The sequence below is a fragment of the Barbus barbus genome (assembly GCF_936440315.1).
Source record: "Barbus barbus genome assembly, chromosome: 14".
NCBI lineage: Eukaryota > Metazoa > Chordata > Actinopteri > Cypriniformes > Cyprinidae > Barbus > Barbus barbus.
Genome location: NC_136742.1, coordinates 20551800 through 20566935, shown reverse-complemented (window position 1 = coordinate 20566935; position 15136 = coordinate 20551800). Strand labels below are relative to the sequence as shown.

The window sequence follows — 15136 nt, the reverse complement described above, 5'->3', positions numbered from 1 at the left end:
CCGCTCAAACAATCACAGCGCACCATTCCACGCACTGTAGACAGTACTGGTAATGGCGGTGCTTTGAATACACACGGCATCCTAGTTTTCCTCATCTACTTTGTACTTTGTGATTGACTTTTGTCAGTGTGTTTTTTTTATTAATGCCATTAATGTCCTACAGTGTATAGCACTAGTCAACTAAATGAATATAACATGGCAAAGACTGATGAATGTATTTTTAGTCCAGTGCCTGTATATAAGATTAGTATTGACCAAGTTCAGAGGCTGACATATGTGGATCAACTTACTTTGTGTATTTTCAATATGAAAAAAATAACTTTTATATTGATTCAATGGATTTAGTGCATTTTGAAGAAGAAAAAGATGTTTATAATAAATCTTTGAAAATCAAAATCTTTATTTGAATTTTTAATGTTATTATAACCTAAAGATGCTATGTGAAAGTTTGAAACAGAAAATAGTGGTTTTCATCTTGCCTCTTTCTTGGTAAAGAAAACACATTTTTACTCAAATTAATCAAAATGGATTTATAGCGTTTTGGAACCAAACTCTTCAATTGTTCTTATTATTTTTATTTAGTAATATAATAATAATAATAATAATACAATGCAATAATTAAAAAATAATTTATAAATATAAATTATAACTTTTATTCAATTTATTTAGATTAATTATAATTTATTTAATTTATTTATAATTATAGTATTTTATAGTTATATTGGCAAATGGCAAATATAATGGCATACTGTGCAGTCTTACAAACAACCATATAATTTTTTTTTTCTCCTCAAAATAAGAGAAAAGTTGTATTAGAAAAATCTCTGTTAAATTTTTCCCAAAAATGTGCAGCCTAGTGTTTATATTGAAGGAGAAGTTTACAAATTGCCACTTCTGATGGTCTTGGACAGGTAGTATTGCTTTAAAGACTTTTTTCAATGGGAATCACTCAGTCTCTCTTCTAAATCACTCCATTGTTGCTTAACATCTGTAAAGGGCTTGAATATGTTCTGTCAAATTCGTTTTTAGTTCAGGGAGTGGCTGCATTATCATGCTTCAACATCTCATAACTTTTATTTATTTTGGGTGAGTGTACACTTGGTTGATCTGTATATATGGGTGTAGGTGTATACAGTAGTGACAGTGTGCTGCCTATTAAGCCAAATTCATCTTCAGCGTGCATAGGGCCAAATCCAGTCATGCACATACAATCACAGACACACAGTCGCTCATCAACCACAAGCTGCTGGACCTCACAATGAACTTTATATAGCCAGTCATTAAGTGGTTGTCTTTTAGCTGTACACTTAAACATGTCCCATATAGTGTTATAAATATTGACACATTGAACTAAACTATGTCAAGAGGTGCAGTGTCTGTCTAGTGTAAATCTGTACTATTGCGTGGGTTGTTAGGCTGTGAGTGAGTGTGAGTGTGTATGTGGGTCTGTGGGTTTGTGTGAGTGAGTGCACATAGACACAGAGCATCTCTTTGTGTGGATGTGTTTTGGATGACACGGCCAGCAGCAGTGTGTACAGATGATTCAATGTGTGCCAATGGGAGCTTGTGCCCAGTGGGTATGGGGCAGTTGATCCCCTGCTGTTGATGATACAGAACACAGACCTGTGTATGTGTGTTTACTTTGGCCAGTGTATGTTCATAAGGGAATAACTTCAACTGTGGGCACACTGCGTGTGTGTGTGTGCGAGAGAGAGAATTCTTCTTTCTGTCCTGGATGGCTCCACTTTTATAGCATAACATCTGATTTACTACTTAGAAGCTTACGAACTTTACCAACACAGCACTGAGTGCTAAAGCAGACGGATGGAGTGGCATAGAGACAAAACACACACAGCCAGCCATCCTGGCCTAAAATCAGCACTTCTCTCTGACGAAAATGCTTTGCTTGCAGGAAAATATGCTTGAAGATTCTACTGTGATAACAGAGGGTCTGGACACACATTTTCCACTGTGCTGTCCACCACTTGTGTTGGACAAGATGTGTGGAGGTCATTGCATGAGCAGAAGTCTTGGTTTTGAGAAGTGAGTAGTGAGAATGAGCAAGCAGTGATATAGAGTGTGTACTGGGAACAAAATAGATGTTCCCATCAGCCTCCGCTGAGGGTTTCAAAGTGGCTGCCAAGACATGCAATTCTACAGGGTTGCTAAAAAATAAAATAAAAGAACCAGCTCAACCTCTGCTCGACTAGGCCATTCTGCCCGGACACCTACCAGACCTGTCGCTTCAAAACCACGGCCAGTTAAAAAGCAAACAAACAGCTTGAGGAGGCAAGATTCCTACACAATGAGGTTACTTGTGAAGTGCAAGTTCTTCTTGATTTACTTGTTACCCCTCTAAAAATATTAGAATTTGAACTTAAGATGGTTGACAACATTTCTTTCCATCCAAGATGCAATGTATGTCTGATTACATATAAGAACTAATCTTACTATGTAGATTTTTATAATCATTTTGTTTTTGCTTTTTTTGGTATGTATAACTGAGAAATAAATAAATCAGAATTTCAGGTTAAATTTAAAGAACAAGAAGTGGCCAAAAAAGATATCAAAAAGCATAATACAATATAATACATTTAAATACATGTCACACAGTTTTGCCTTTTGTATTCTAGGCAAAATGTATTCAGTATTAAAATGATATTAAATATTTAATTTATTTTGGCGTATATAAAGGAGAAAAATCTACACTTAAACTTAGGCTAAAAGTAATTGTGACCAAAAGATATCTCAGTAGATTTCAGTGAACCTGACTAAAATGCATATCAGTGCTTTCCAGGCCTGAAATTATTTTGGTGTTATATTTTGACTATGTTGCTTATTTGGCAAGGTGCTGATTGACAGAGTTGGCTTGTTGGTTTGTACCAGGGTTCATGTGTGCTGAATTTCCAGTAGGTTTAGCTCATTCCACATGTTGATGCTTTTTTGGTCTCTTGAGCAGTTGTACATGACCAGCGGGTTCAGTGCACCTCAAGTGATTTGTGCATAGGGGTCAGAGGGTTTGGCTTTCTTAATCACAAGACAAGCTCTTGGCATATGAGTGTGTGGCCCTGGCCCTACATTAGCGGCAGTGTGTGTTTGTGTGTCCTTGTTTTATGGACCCTCCCTTTTTTTTATGTGTGTTTTTCAGGAAAAAGCAGACACCAGCTTCAACTCTTCACAGCTATGCTCAGACATCCAGGTCAGTCAACCCACAATGCTGTGCATATCTGTTTTCAGACATTTGCACACCTGCAGTCATCACCATAACTCACTGTTACAACACACTTTCTTTCACAATGCCTTGGTGATAAATCAGCAGACTGCATGCTCGGATTACACTGATTTGTGTGTCATCAGTGATTAAAATCCGTGTGCGTGTGTAATTGCAATAATTAACCGCAGTGTTGTTTGTGTCCACAGGAATCGTTTGGCGTCAGCAGTGAGGTGTCCACTCCAGAGACTGAAAGAAAGTAAGAAAATCTCAATGCACTCAGTAATGTTTAGTACCTGGTTGTGTCTCATTTTTACAAAGGCAAACAAAGCTAATGAACCAGATCTCGGGTAGTTTTTAATATCTAAACCATCAGCTTAATGGTTTACCCAAACGTAAAGGACAGTTTGCGGGCTGTCTGATATGATCACACACATCATATCTGCTCTTCATCCCCATCTACCCCTGAGTGTGTGTATGAATGGGTGTGAATTCCTCCATTTTTACTTCTTCACATCTTGGTGCTTCCAGGCTTCCTTCCTTCCTTCCATTGTTCTTAGATGTTTAAGATGAAACTCGCTGATTAGAGAGAGGAAGAAAGAAATTCAGACCTAAGTGAGACTCAGTGAGTTTATAGTACACAAGGGTGTTAGTCAAGCTGACTAAATGAACTTTATTTAGCATTATTGCTTAAATAAATCTAACACGATGACATAATCTCTGCCCACACAATTGCGTAATTGTCAAAGGTCAGTTTGCTTAATTTAAAATGTAATGTCATGTCGTGAATGTCAGAATACTAGAGTTTTTGTGAAGATGAGAATTTTAAATTAATGATATCAGTGTACAAACAGCGCTGTGTCTTCATGCATCTTGTCCGTGTTGATGTTGTTTTTTTTCCTGTGGGGATGAACAGTCCACGTGCCTTGGGACCGATTAAATTCTACCGCTGTCATCCACACTCTCTAGAGAGAAGTAGTATGCTTAGATAAATGTAAAACATATGGAGCTGACACATCGTTCATCATTTATATGTCTCTGCGGTCCTGTGCACACGTGGCTGGGTTTTACTGGTACTCTGCTTTGTGACGCATGTGAAACTAGCTTTGATTGACAAAAGCTAGCTTCAATTGTCACTCAATATTTATATTTAAAAACATTTGTTGATTTAACTATTTGTTTGTTTGAATGGATTGATCTAAAAATTTCAACAAAAAAAATTAAAATTGTCATTTTCTCACCCCTATATCGTTCCAAAACTTTATTTAACGGGACACAAAAAATATATAGTTTGAAGAACATTGAAAACCAAATAACATTTTAGCCCATTTACTTTTTCAAAAACAAACAATTTTTCAAAATAGTTTTATTTAGTATTTATTTGTTCACTGCTGTGTGTGTGTGTGTGTGTGCACTTAGGATGGGTTAAATGCAGAGCACAAATTCTGAGTATGGGTCACGTCACTTTCCCTTTCCCCTAAATCTACTCTTGTAAGCTCATGTTCACCTGCCTTCACTTGAGTGCATTGCCCACATCTCAATATTCAATCAACAACTGATATATAAAATCAAGATCCGTCAATACTTCCGTTTCATTGTGTGAGAGCAGCTTTTATTCTTTCTGCCTTGATATCTAAGCAGAAGCACTATGTTAGATGCTTGCCATATCACAGTTAAAATCGTAATCATAATATTTGTCATAATCACAATATGATTTATGCAGCCCTATTTCATATCCTATCCTTTAGAACTGTCTGTGACATTATCAGCTCAGTGCCATACCGGACAAAACAGTATTTGCCAGACTACCTGGACTTCCTGTCTGTATGATTAGAAGAAGCCTTGTCCTCCCGAAAGGCTGTTCACGTTGAACAGCAGAGAACCCGATGACAGTGAGAGATGTGTTTGTGTGTGAGTTTAGAAGCCCCTTAATTCTTATGTTGGCAGAGACTTCCTACACATACATGCTACTAGGTTTCTATTTCAAATAAATTGTTCTTTTGAACTTTCTATTAATCAAAAAATATAAAGAATGTCATTTGTTCCACTAAAAATATTAAGCTATGATATAACACGTATATACAAATACATTAATAAGAAATACCAAATCAGTTTAATGTAGATTTAACCTGCCTTTTTCCTCATTATAGTAAGTTGGTAGAAATGTAACAGGGTACATATTTTGAGTGTGTGTGGCTTTAAGGAAATCCCTCAAGCTCCATTTACCATGACCTCTAGTGAAGGTCATTTCCTGGATGCTTCCTTTGCGATCTTTGTATATGTGTTTTTGTACTCAATCGTATGTGTTCTGAACTCCAAAGCCAGGTGTAAGGAAGCAAACCAACCAATCGCAGGACACCAGGTGCACCCTGGGATAGCAGTGTTCCTCTTCATCAGCAGTTTAACTAGAGGAAAGAGGAAGTCAGACCACTCCCAGCTCTAAAAGAACAGTGAACATACATCACTGTAGTGATGCATCACTGATGAGGACTACATGATGTTCCTCTTAATTCAATAGTGGAAACATGTTGGCATAGTAATATGAATGATCTCACACTTTGGAAGGCCAGTTCTGATAATTCTGATAACAATCATGCAAAGACATAAGGCAAACTGGCTACATTCACAGCAACAGAACACAGTTGTCTGATTTATAAAAAAAAAAAAAAAACCTATATATGGGTTTCATACCATTTTGTTCAGGTTGTAAAGGAGATTGACAACCATATTCCATAAACAAAGTGACTTTAAATGATCAAGATTCACAACTGAATTTTGGTATTTTAGCAAATGATCTTAGGAAAAGAAATAATTGCGAATAGAAAAAAGCTAACTCTGAAACATGCAGCACATACTGTACATTCATGCAGCTATATTCTTGGCAAGCTATTATCAATATTAGGGCTATTCTCTCTCAGGTTATTAAAATTGGTCAAACAGAGGTTTATGTAGTTGGAGAGGAAGTCATAACGCTAAAGTAGGTTGAATCAGACTTTTTAATTGCATATCTGAGTGGTTGAAAACAGCAGATGAAATTGACAAAAAACTACAAATTAAATTTTCATAGATGGTTACTGTCTGTTACTATGGTTACAAGACATTATTCAACCCAAACAACTTCTGTTGAGTCTTTTAGTAAATGCAGTTGTCCTCCCCAAACATGCCTCATATTAAATTGAAGAACACAGTTGAATCGTGTGGAGAAAGTAAATATTTCTGAGTGTTCTTCCATCACATTTTCTGAATAACAATCTCAGCAAGCCAAGGATTCCTCTGTTAGGAGATAGTGGACATGACAGTTACTCGCAGTGAAGGAATGCAGCCAGCAGGGCTTATATTCTGCTAGACACACACCAGTAAGGACACAAGACACCCTGCGAAATAAAAGAAAGAAACTGACAGACTGTAACACGCTTGTATTGTATGCTGGTCACACTGTGCTCACACACATACAGCTCTGTCAATAGCAGAAATCCTGAATGGAGCCTAATTTACTGAGCTGCTATTCAATAGGGCCTTTTTAGCATTAGATGCAGTTAGCATACAAGCAGGAGACTCCCTTTGGATTCTGTGTGGGGTGAATGAGAGGTTAAACAGAGAAAGTTTGTGTTGCATTGGCAGCATAATGATATGATAATTCAGGGAGGCCTCCGTCATGCCTTGTGTCTCAAACACACAATTGGGTAAAAGAGCAACGTTGACGTCTTTATTTGGTCAGAGTGCAGTGGACGTCCTGAAATATGAAAGAATCAGTGTTTTAACGTAAGCACATTTTCACAGTCCTTGTAGTGACATGTAACTTCTGACCTGACACTAAACACACACGCGGTCCTCTTGAGTGTGTGTAGATACTGATAGCTTTTGCAGTGAGAATATCATAGATGCATGTGGGACACATGGACCGCAGATGCAAAGCATACACGCACGCAACTGAAATGATTTAAGCAGAAGTGACTGGTAAAAACACTGTCTTCCTGTGGAGAAAACCAGACCAGAGTACATAGGTGCACGCAAGTGTGTGTTAGTGAATGCTTACGTGCCGGTGTCAGTGTTTACTTTAGTGCAGACTAGATTGAGATTGTTTTCTTAACCAAAGGATGAGCGAGAATCCACCACCCAAATAAGAAAACCACAACACATACACTTGCATACTTGTGTTCAAGTTCTCATCTGCAGAACAAACACTCGTTTGAGGCAGAATGTTTTCTTCTTCCTCTGTTTTGGGTTTTGTTGACAGTCGGCTCAGTTCAGATGTTTCCTCTCACTGGCAGTTAACACATGTCCCAGTTGCACACAACGTTTTCCAACCGACTATATGACAAAGTCAACAAGATCTATGTCACATGACCAATGGGAATGTAAACACTGGATATTTTCCCAAATCAGGATGGCATGTCCAGTTGTTCTGTATGGGGAAAAAAATGGCTAAATATGGTTTTATTTTAATGTTAGGCTGTTTATATACATACACACTACTGTTCAAAAGTTTTGGGTCAGTAAACTAAAATGAAACACAACTATTTTCAACATCAATAATAATAATAATCTTGAATGATTTCTGATGGATCATGTGACGTGAAGACACGAGCAATGGCGGCTGAAAATATTTTAATATTTAATATGATACTTTAATTTATATTTTGACATTAAAGCAGAAAATGTTTTTTTAAATTGTAATATAATTTCACAATATTGCTCTTTTTATTGTATTTTTGATCGAATAAATGAAGCATTGGCACATATAAGAGACGAAAACACAGACTCCAAATTGTTTAACGCCAGTGTACATGCATTTTTTGTAATAAATACATTAATTGGACACAAACACACATTCCAACGAATGTATTTGTCCATCACGATTAGTTGCTCAGATAACCCATCGACTGACTGATTTTGAAAATGAGTATTTTGATGAGTATTTGAGTATAAGGATATATTAGTATATAAGACTTTTAGAGAAACAGCTTCCAAAGGTATTAGAATGGTATGTTATTAGGCCAAATTTATTTTGTCAGAATCAAAATGATATCTGTGGAATCGTGTATGTTTATCCTTTGACTTGATAAATGAGTGCTGGTGTGTGTTAGATTTTTGTTATTTTGGTATTTTCCAAGGACACTGTGCTTCAGAGGAGCGAAGTGGAAATATAAACAGGCAGTGTCTGTCCTGTGGTGGCTCTTGTTCCCTTTTTCTCCCTCATCTTGTTTCGCTGCATCTCCAGAGCGTCTCATCTGTGCCCTGTGAACCTCAGGAGCCTGACATGTGCTCTGCGAACAGCACCACACTGCCCTCTACTGCCTCAAATCATAGGAATTTCTCTATACATTTGGTTAACACAAATCCATCTGCCGCTTGTACATACATATTTCCTGTCAGTAGGAGATAAGGCTATATATGAGAAATGTAGGTGTCAGTGTTGTATTAAACATGTCCTAATTCTGTTCTTTTCTGCTTTTCATCAGAATTCCTCTGCACAAATCCAGCTCTGAGGATGGATCAGGTTTGTTGGAATTATTTGGTTTTATACCCGACTGAAATGTTCTGGTGATGACAGGGTTCTCTGTAAACACTAAAAGTCTGTTTTGTAGATGGGCAGATGTATAGATGATAGATAATAGATGTAGAGTCAGTTCTTTTTTTGTAAAGCATTATATGTAGGTATTTCAGAGTGTGTTTGTTCAAAAGTTAATGAGTTTGATGGTGCTGAGGGCTTTCTCCTCTCTTCAATACAGGAAAATGGGACCACAAGAAGAAAAACAAATCCTTCTGGCAGAACTTTCGAAAGTCACAGAAAGGGGTCACAAGGCAAACATCAAAAGGTAATGAAAACAAACTCACTCCTACCTTCAAAACTCTTCGCTCACTTGTTTTTATTGTTCAGAGACACCATATGAGAGAAAAGATGGGCCACTCATAGAAATGTGAATGGAAGAAAATAAAAACTCTAATATTGTGGCTGTAATTACATCTTTCCCTGAAATAGCCAATTAATTTTTTGGTACTGTTTACCTAGAATGAGTAAAACTGGACCGGTTTTTGTTTTGTTTACAAAAACAAATTTATGGCACAACTGTTGTCAGATATTATTGCTGATTTCAAAATATGTTTTGTTGTGATCTTGACAATATGATGGTCACTGAATAAACTACCTTGGCCTAAAGAGGCTTTCCCTTGTTCTTGTTCCTCACCTTTAACCTTTGACTCTTCAGGAGAGGACATTGGCTATGTGGCCAGTGATATCACTATGAGTGATGAAGAACGGATCCAGCTAATGATGATGGTGAAAGAGAAGATGATCACAGTGGAGGAGGCGCTGGCACGGGTAAACGCATCCCATCATCCCCAAAAAAACAGCTCAAATGAGCGGTCCTGGCTTACCTTCATGCTTACTAACCTTACTTAACTAGACTGATGCCCCTGCTCCTTCCTTCCTCCAAATGCACATACACACACTTACATGCATAAAAATACATGCGTACTGACCCTGCATCTGAGAGCTGCAGTAGATTTCTTGTTTTGTTGAGATGAAGTAGGGTCTTTGGTGTCTAATTTCTGACGTAGGGTTAGTTGGGATTGGTTGGACAGGTTTATTGTCCTTTTTCACTGTTTAGGTGTGTTGGGTGATAGTAGGTCTCTTTTTTTCCACTGTCATTTTGTTTTGAGAACATGATAATGATTAATTATCATCTGATAATGAACCTAATGGATGATTGTAGAATATAGCTTCCTTCTCTCCACAAGGCTGACACTGATTCCTTTAACCAACTGGGTTTTCTACATTCTTTAAAGTCTCTGCTTCAGTTTTTTCTCCTTTGGGCTGGTTGTTCATCTCTGAAATGAGTATTCCTGATTGACTGGATCTAAAGTTTGAATCAATGAGTCAATGCTAAGCCTTTGTGGATAGTTGCCACGAACATGTCTGTCCTTTTGTGTTTGTTTAAATGCAAATGTGTTTTTTTTTTTTTTTTCAAAATTAATATTGCTTTACTTGTTCTGTGTTCTTTGTCTTTTTGTGGTATGTTTCTTTGTGTGTCTAAGGACGTCATGCATCCTTTTTTATGTTTTATTTATTTATTCTTTATTTTTAAAGAGTTTTAGGTAGACTAGTCTAGTGGTGCATAGTGTAGCATGAAAATGCACCCAGGATCAGCCAATGATCATTAAGCATTTTTATTGTATGAAAAAGAGCAACTTTGACATTTTGTTGAGTGACATAAAGGTGGGTAGAAAACATTTTAACCTAAAAACTTAATTTGAATAAAACACAAATTTAATAAATGATATTATTCATATATACACAGGATAAATTAAATATAAAACTATTAAAAGTAACTAATTAATTATTATGTACAAAAGTCTATAAATCCACAACCATTCATAAGTTTGGGTCTGTTTTTTTTCTCGTTATAATAATCTTTTTGAAAGAAGTCTCTTATGCTCACTAAGCATTTATCTAATAAAAAAAGTAAAGTAATAACAATATTGTTGTGATATATCTTTTTGAATATATTTTAAAATGTCATTTATTCCTGCAATGGTAAAGCTGAATTTTCAGCAGCCATTTCTCCAGTTTTCAGTGTCATGTGATCCTTCAGAAATCATTCCAATGTTTTCTGAAATTCAGAAACCCAAACTTTTGAATAGTAATTTATATAATCAAAAAAATGTATACATTAAAAAAAAAAAAAAGTCTCGGATTGAATGGACGCGACGTTTCTGTTTGTCCCTGTGTCTTTTTCTTTTTTAATGGATTTTTCTGGTGACTGGTGAAAGCTTTGTGTGTGTGTGTGTCTATACGTAGTTGTATGGGGTGTTCTCTGTAACAGATAGGGTGTGTGAGTGTAAGGGCGAGGGTGGGCGGCTCTCTTTGACCTCTTGTTCTCCATAGTTAAAGGAATATGAGAGGAACAGACAGTTGAGCAGCAGTACAGACACAGCTGACTGGACTGATGGATCCAGTCCCACTGTTAACCTCTCCTCCGTCTGCCATGTAAGTACTTTACTAAACCACCCAGACTGTATACCTGAGTGTATATAGGGTGTGTTTACAACATAACCTCATTCAGTCACATCAAAGTTTATTTTCCCCCAGCAGTAAGTGTTAGTAATGTCTCTCACTGTACTGACTGATGTCTTGTGTGTGTGTCTATGGAGTTAAATCTCTGCAGACCACACTAGTGACATTGTGTTTTATAAACTCAGGCAGTGACAGTCCTTACGTCAACCCAGTTCATCCCCTTCCCTGCTATAACCACACTGAACACGCTTTCATTTGTTAGAAACTGTAGGACTCTTAAAGCTTTGTACGTACCTTAAATTACATTAAATGTGCACTCGGTATTTGTTTATGCTGATAGTCTTAGATTTATATGATGCATAATGGCAGTATATGATTCATAGTGGCATGAAAATATTATCATGCTTTAGTTTTTGATTTCACAGTGAAAATGTGAAAATCGTAGTCAGTCATGTGTATTATTAGGGTGGTCATGTGATCTGAGCGTGACTTCATATTATCTCATGTACATAATTTTCACTGTACGATTAATTTCTGTTGAGGTGAAACTCTTTAAATGAGTAATTTACTGAGTGCACCATAAATTCCAAATCAATACAAGCAGTGATCTGAAAGCTGATATGTCATATGTCATCTGGCACTGCTGGCTCACTGTAAAACCTCTAGTGTTGATGTAATTTCTACTTGGCATGAGGAGCTGGCACACTAAACATCCCCTGGTGATGAGGTCATAATGTTTGTCTTAACTGAAGAGTGATACGTGGCCATTTCTGCCTCCTGGCCTTTTCTTCTGCTTTGAAAACAACAGTTGGATATGTCACACCACTTTGGTTCTTGTTACTATTACAAGAGCATGCTTTGTGTAGACCGTATATATGTGCCTGTGCACAGGGCCGTCCCAAGCATTGCATGAAGGGGTTCTCGGTTAAAGCCTTGAAAGGTTTGGTAACAGTGGATTTAGTTTGCCCTCTTGGAGAAATAAACTGCCAGTACACAAATATACACATAGTTATCATGGAAACTCTGAGCAGCTTTCAGCCTCTGGAAGTAAACATATACCTCCTTTTCTAATGGTCAACAGCTAAGCTGTTTTTGCAATGCTTTTTGATGTTAACAAACCACAGCACTGCTTCGCTTAGCGCTTAAAGCTACAGAATGACTCACTCCGCCTAGCAAAGCCTTGTGTCTGCTGAGAGGAGTCACTGCCCGTCCTATGCTTTCTGTGCATCTTTGTTGCTTGTGTGTGTGGTCAGTGTCATTTAATGTCCAAAATGATTAAATTAGAGGAAATTGAAGACCTCTTTTTAACTGACTTCTGATAATAGATTTGAAGAGAATTATAAAAACTGCTGTTGTGGGTGAAGCTCTTGAAAAAAAAATAAAAATAAATAAAAATAAAATAAAAAATCTTTGTGATAATGCATCTATATAAATGTGTATAAATTTTAAAAATTAAAAATTTAATTAAAAAATTTGATTTTATATATATATATTATATATACATTTTATATAAATCATTATTTTTATTTTTTTTATTTTTTTCAGTGCTGTCTGATACATATTGTGGCCTCTGTACCGTGATATGTATCATATCTTTGCTGGTGATACACAGCCCTAATATAATTTTAATGGTAGGTTTATTTTAACTGAGAGACAGAATATCAAACAAAAAAATCCAGAAAAAACCAGCATACAAATGTTAAAAAAAAGATTTACATTTTAGTAAGTCAAATAAGTATTTGATCCCTTACCAACCAGCAGGAATTTTGTCTCCCACAGATTGGTTATGTGCATATGTGGAACACAGATTAGTCCTGTCCTTTTAAGAAGATACTCCTAATTTCAGCTTGTTGTGTATAAAAGACACCTGTCCATAAAATCTGTATCTTCCATTCCAACTTCTCCACTACCATGGCCAAGACCAAAGAGCTGTCAAAGGACATCAGGGACAAGATTGTAGATCTGCACAAGGCTGGAATGGGCTACAAGACCATCAGCAAGAAGCTTGGTGAGGAGGAGACAACTGTTGGTGCAATTATTCGGAAATGGAAGAAATACAAAATAACTATCAATCGCCCTCGGCCTGGAGCTCCATGCAAGATCTCACCTCATGGGGTAAGGATGATCATGAGAAAGGTGAGGGATCAGCCCAGAACTACACGGAAGGAGCTTGTTAATGATCTCAAGGCAGTTGGGACCACAGTCATCAAGCAAATCATTGGTAACACACTACGCCGCAATGGACTGAAATCCTGCAGCGCCCGCAAGGTCCCCCTGCTCAAGAAAGCACATGTACAGGCCCTACCCATGAACATCTAAATGATTCAGAGAAGGCTCAGGAGAATGTGCTGTGGTCAGATGAGACCAAAATCGAGCTCTTTGGCATTTGCTGACAATCACCCCAAGAACACCGTCAATCACGGAGGTGGAAACATTATGCTTTGGGGCTGTTTCTCTGCTAAGGGTACAGGATGACTTCACTGCATTGGGGGTCCAATGGATGGGGCCATGTACCTTAAAATATTAGATGAGAACCTCCTTCCCTCAGCCAGAACACTGAAGATAGAATCGTGGATGGGTCTTCCAGCATGACAATGACCCAAAATACACAGCCAAGGCAACAAAGGAATGGCTCAAAAAGAAGCAGATTAAGGTCATGGAGTGGCCTAGCGAGTCCCCAGACCTTAATCCCATAGAAAATCTGTGGAAGGAGCTGAAACGTCGAGTTTCCAAGAGACAGCCAAGAAACCTTAATGCTTTAGAAAGGATCTGTAAAGAGGAGTGGACCAAAATCCCTCCTGAGATGTGTGCAAACCTGGTGACCAATTACAAGAAACGTCTTACCTCTGCGCTTGCCCACAAGGGTTTCTGCACCAAGTACTAAGTCAAGTTTTGCTTGGGGATCAAATACTTATTTGACCTGTAAATCTTATTTGAATGTAAATCATTTTTTCACATTTGCATGCTGCTTTTTTCTGGATTTTTTGTTTGGTTTTCTGTCTCTCAGTTAAAATAAACCTACCATAAAAATGATAAACCCTTCTTTTTTTCTTTTTTTTTAAGTGGGCAAACTTACAAAATAAGCAGGGGATCAAATAATTATTTTCCCCACGATCGATAGATCTATCGGTCCTTAAAAAAGGTTTTATTTTCATAAACGTAATTTATAATTCCTTTATTGGGGTGAAATATGACCCGGACATTTGTTCGTGAGATTCTCCCTTTGTACGGTTTTACCTGTTATAGCAAAAGGAGAGGAAATGAGGTAAGCAAATCTTATTCATACAAAGACCCTGTATCTCTGAGTCCCTGGGGGTGTTTCTGAAACACACTCACACACATTTCCTCCTGCCTGTCTCTACCACACATCAGCATGTACAAATTGAATCTCAGCGTTTGAATGAGAAAATGGATCTCTGTAGGAATCTTGGCCCCTGGGTTGATGATCTCCTATTTATAAATGGAAATGGGTCAGCCATAGTCTGCGAACGGTTAAACCGATGGGCACAACTCTCCCTGGGGATCCCGCTGATCTGAGCTCAGTTTAACATTAATCAGAACACTGAGATCAGTGTCAGCTGCATTCAGTATAGTGACCATCACGGCTCCACCGGAGTGAGCTGATCTGAGGTCAGTGTTAGTAGCCGTTTTCACAGAGGATGTACTGTATCTGTATATGAATGGACTGCAACCAGACCAGCCATTCTTCTCTCTGGCCCACATTCCTTTTCTCCTCTGAAGACCATTAAGGATGTTCAGGGGTCATATGGCAGACCTCGCAATGTTTCTGGACACACAAGCTCATGCCTTTTGCCACAGTCACTCCCCTGCCTCCAGATATTGCAGAGTTTCCTTCAAAAAACAGTTTACAGTTTGTGTTCTTCTCGGCATGAGATGATCTTGTGTTG

At 37.6% G+C, this 15136-nt stretch overlaps 1 protein-coding gene across 4 annotated transcripts in view; it reads left to right on the top strand.

Moving 5' to 3' along the window:
* LOC306879747 (SAM and SH3 domain-containing protein 1-like) overlaps positions 1-15136 on the top strand; it is a 46156-nt gene that overhangs the window by 13790 nt on the left and 17230 nt on the right. For 2 of the 4 annotated variants that reach the window (XM_079432916.1, XM_079432915.1), the window contains exons 3-8: positions 3149-3199; positions 3421-3470; positions 8674-8711; positions 8944-9030; positions 9421-9533; positions 11100-11201. In XM_079432916.1, coding sequence (XP_079289042.1) covers positions 3149-3199; positions 3421-3470; positions 8674-8711; positions 8944-9030; positions 9421-9533; positions 11100-11201 — 441 coding nt within the window. The remainder of the gene's footprint in view (positions 1-3148; positions 3200-3420; positions 3471-8673; positions 8712-8943; positions 9031-9420; positions 9534-11099; positions 11202-15136) is intronic. The other 2 variants (XM_079432918.1, XM_079432917.1) reach the window with 1 other exon arrangement.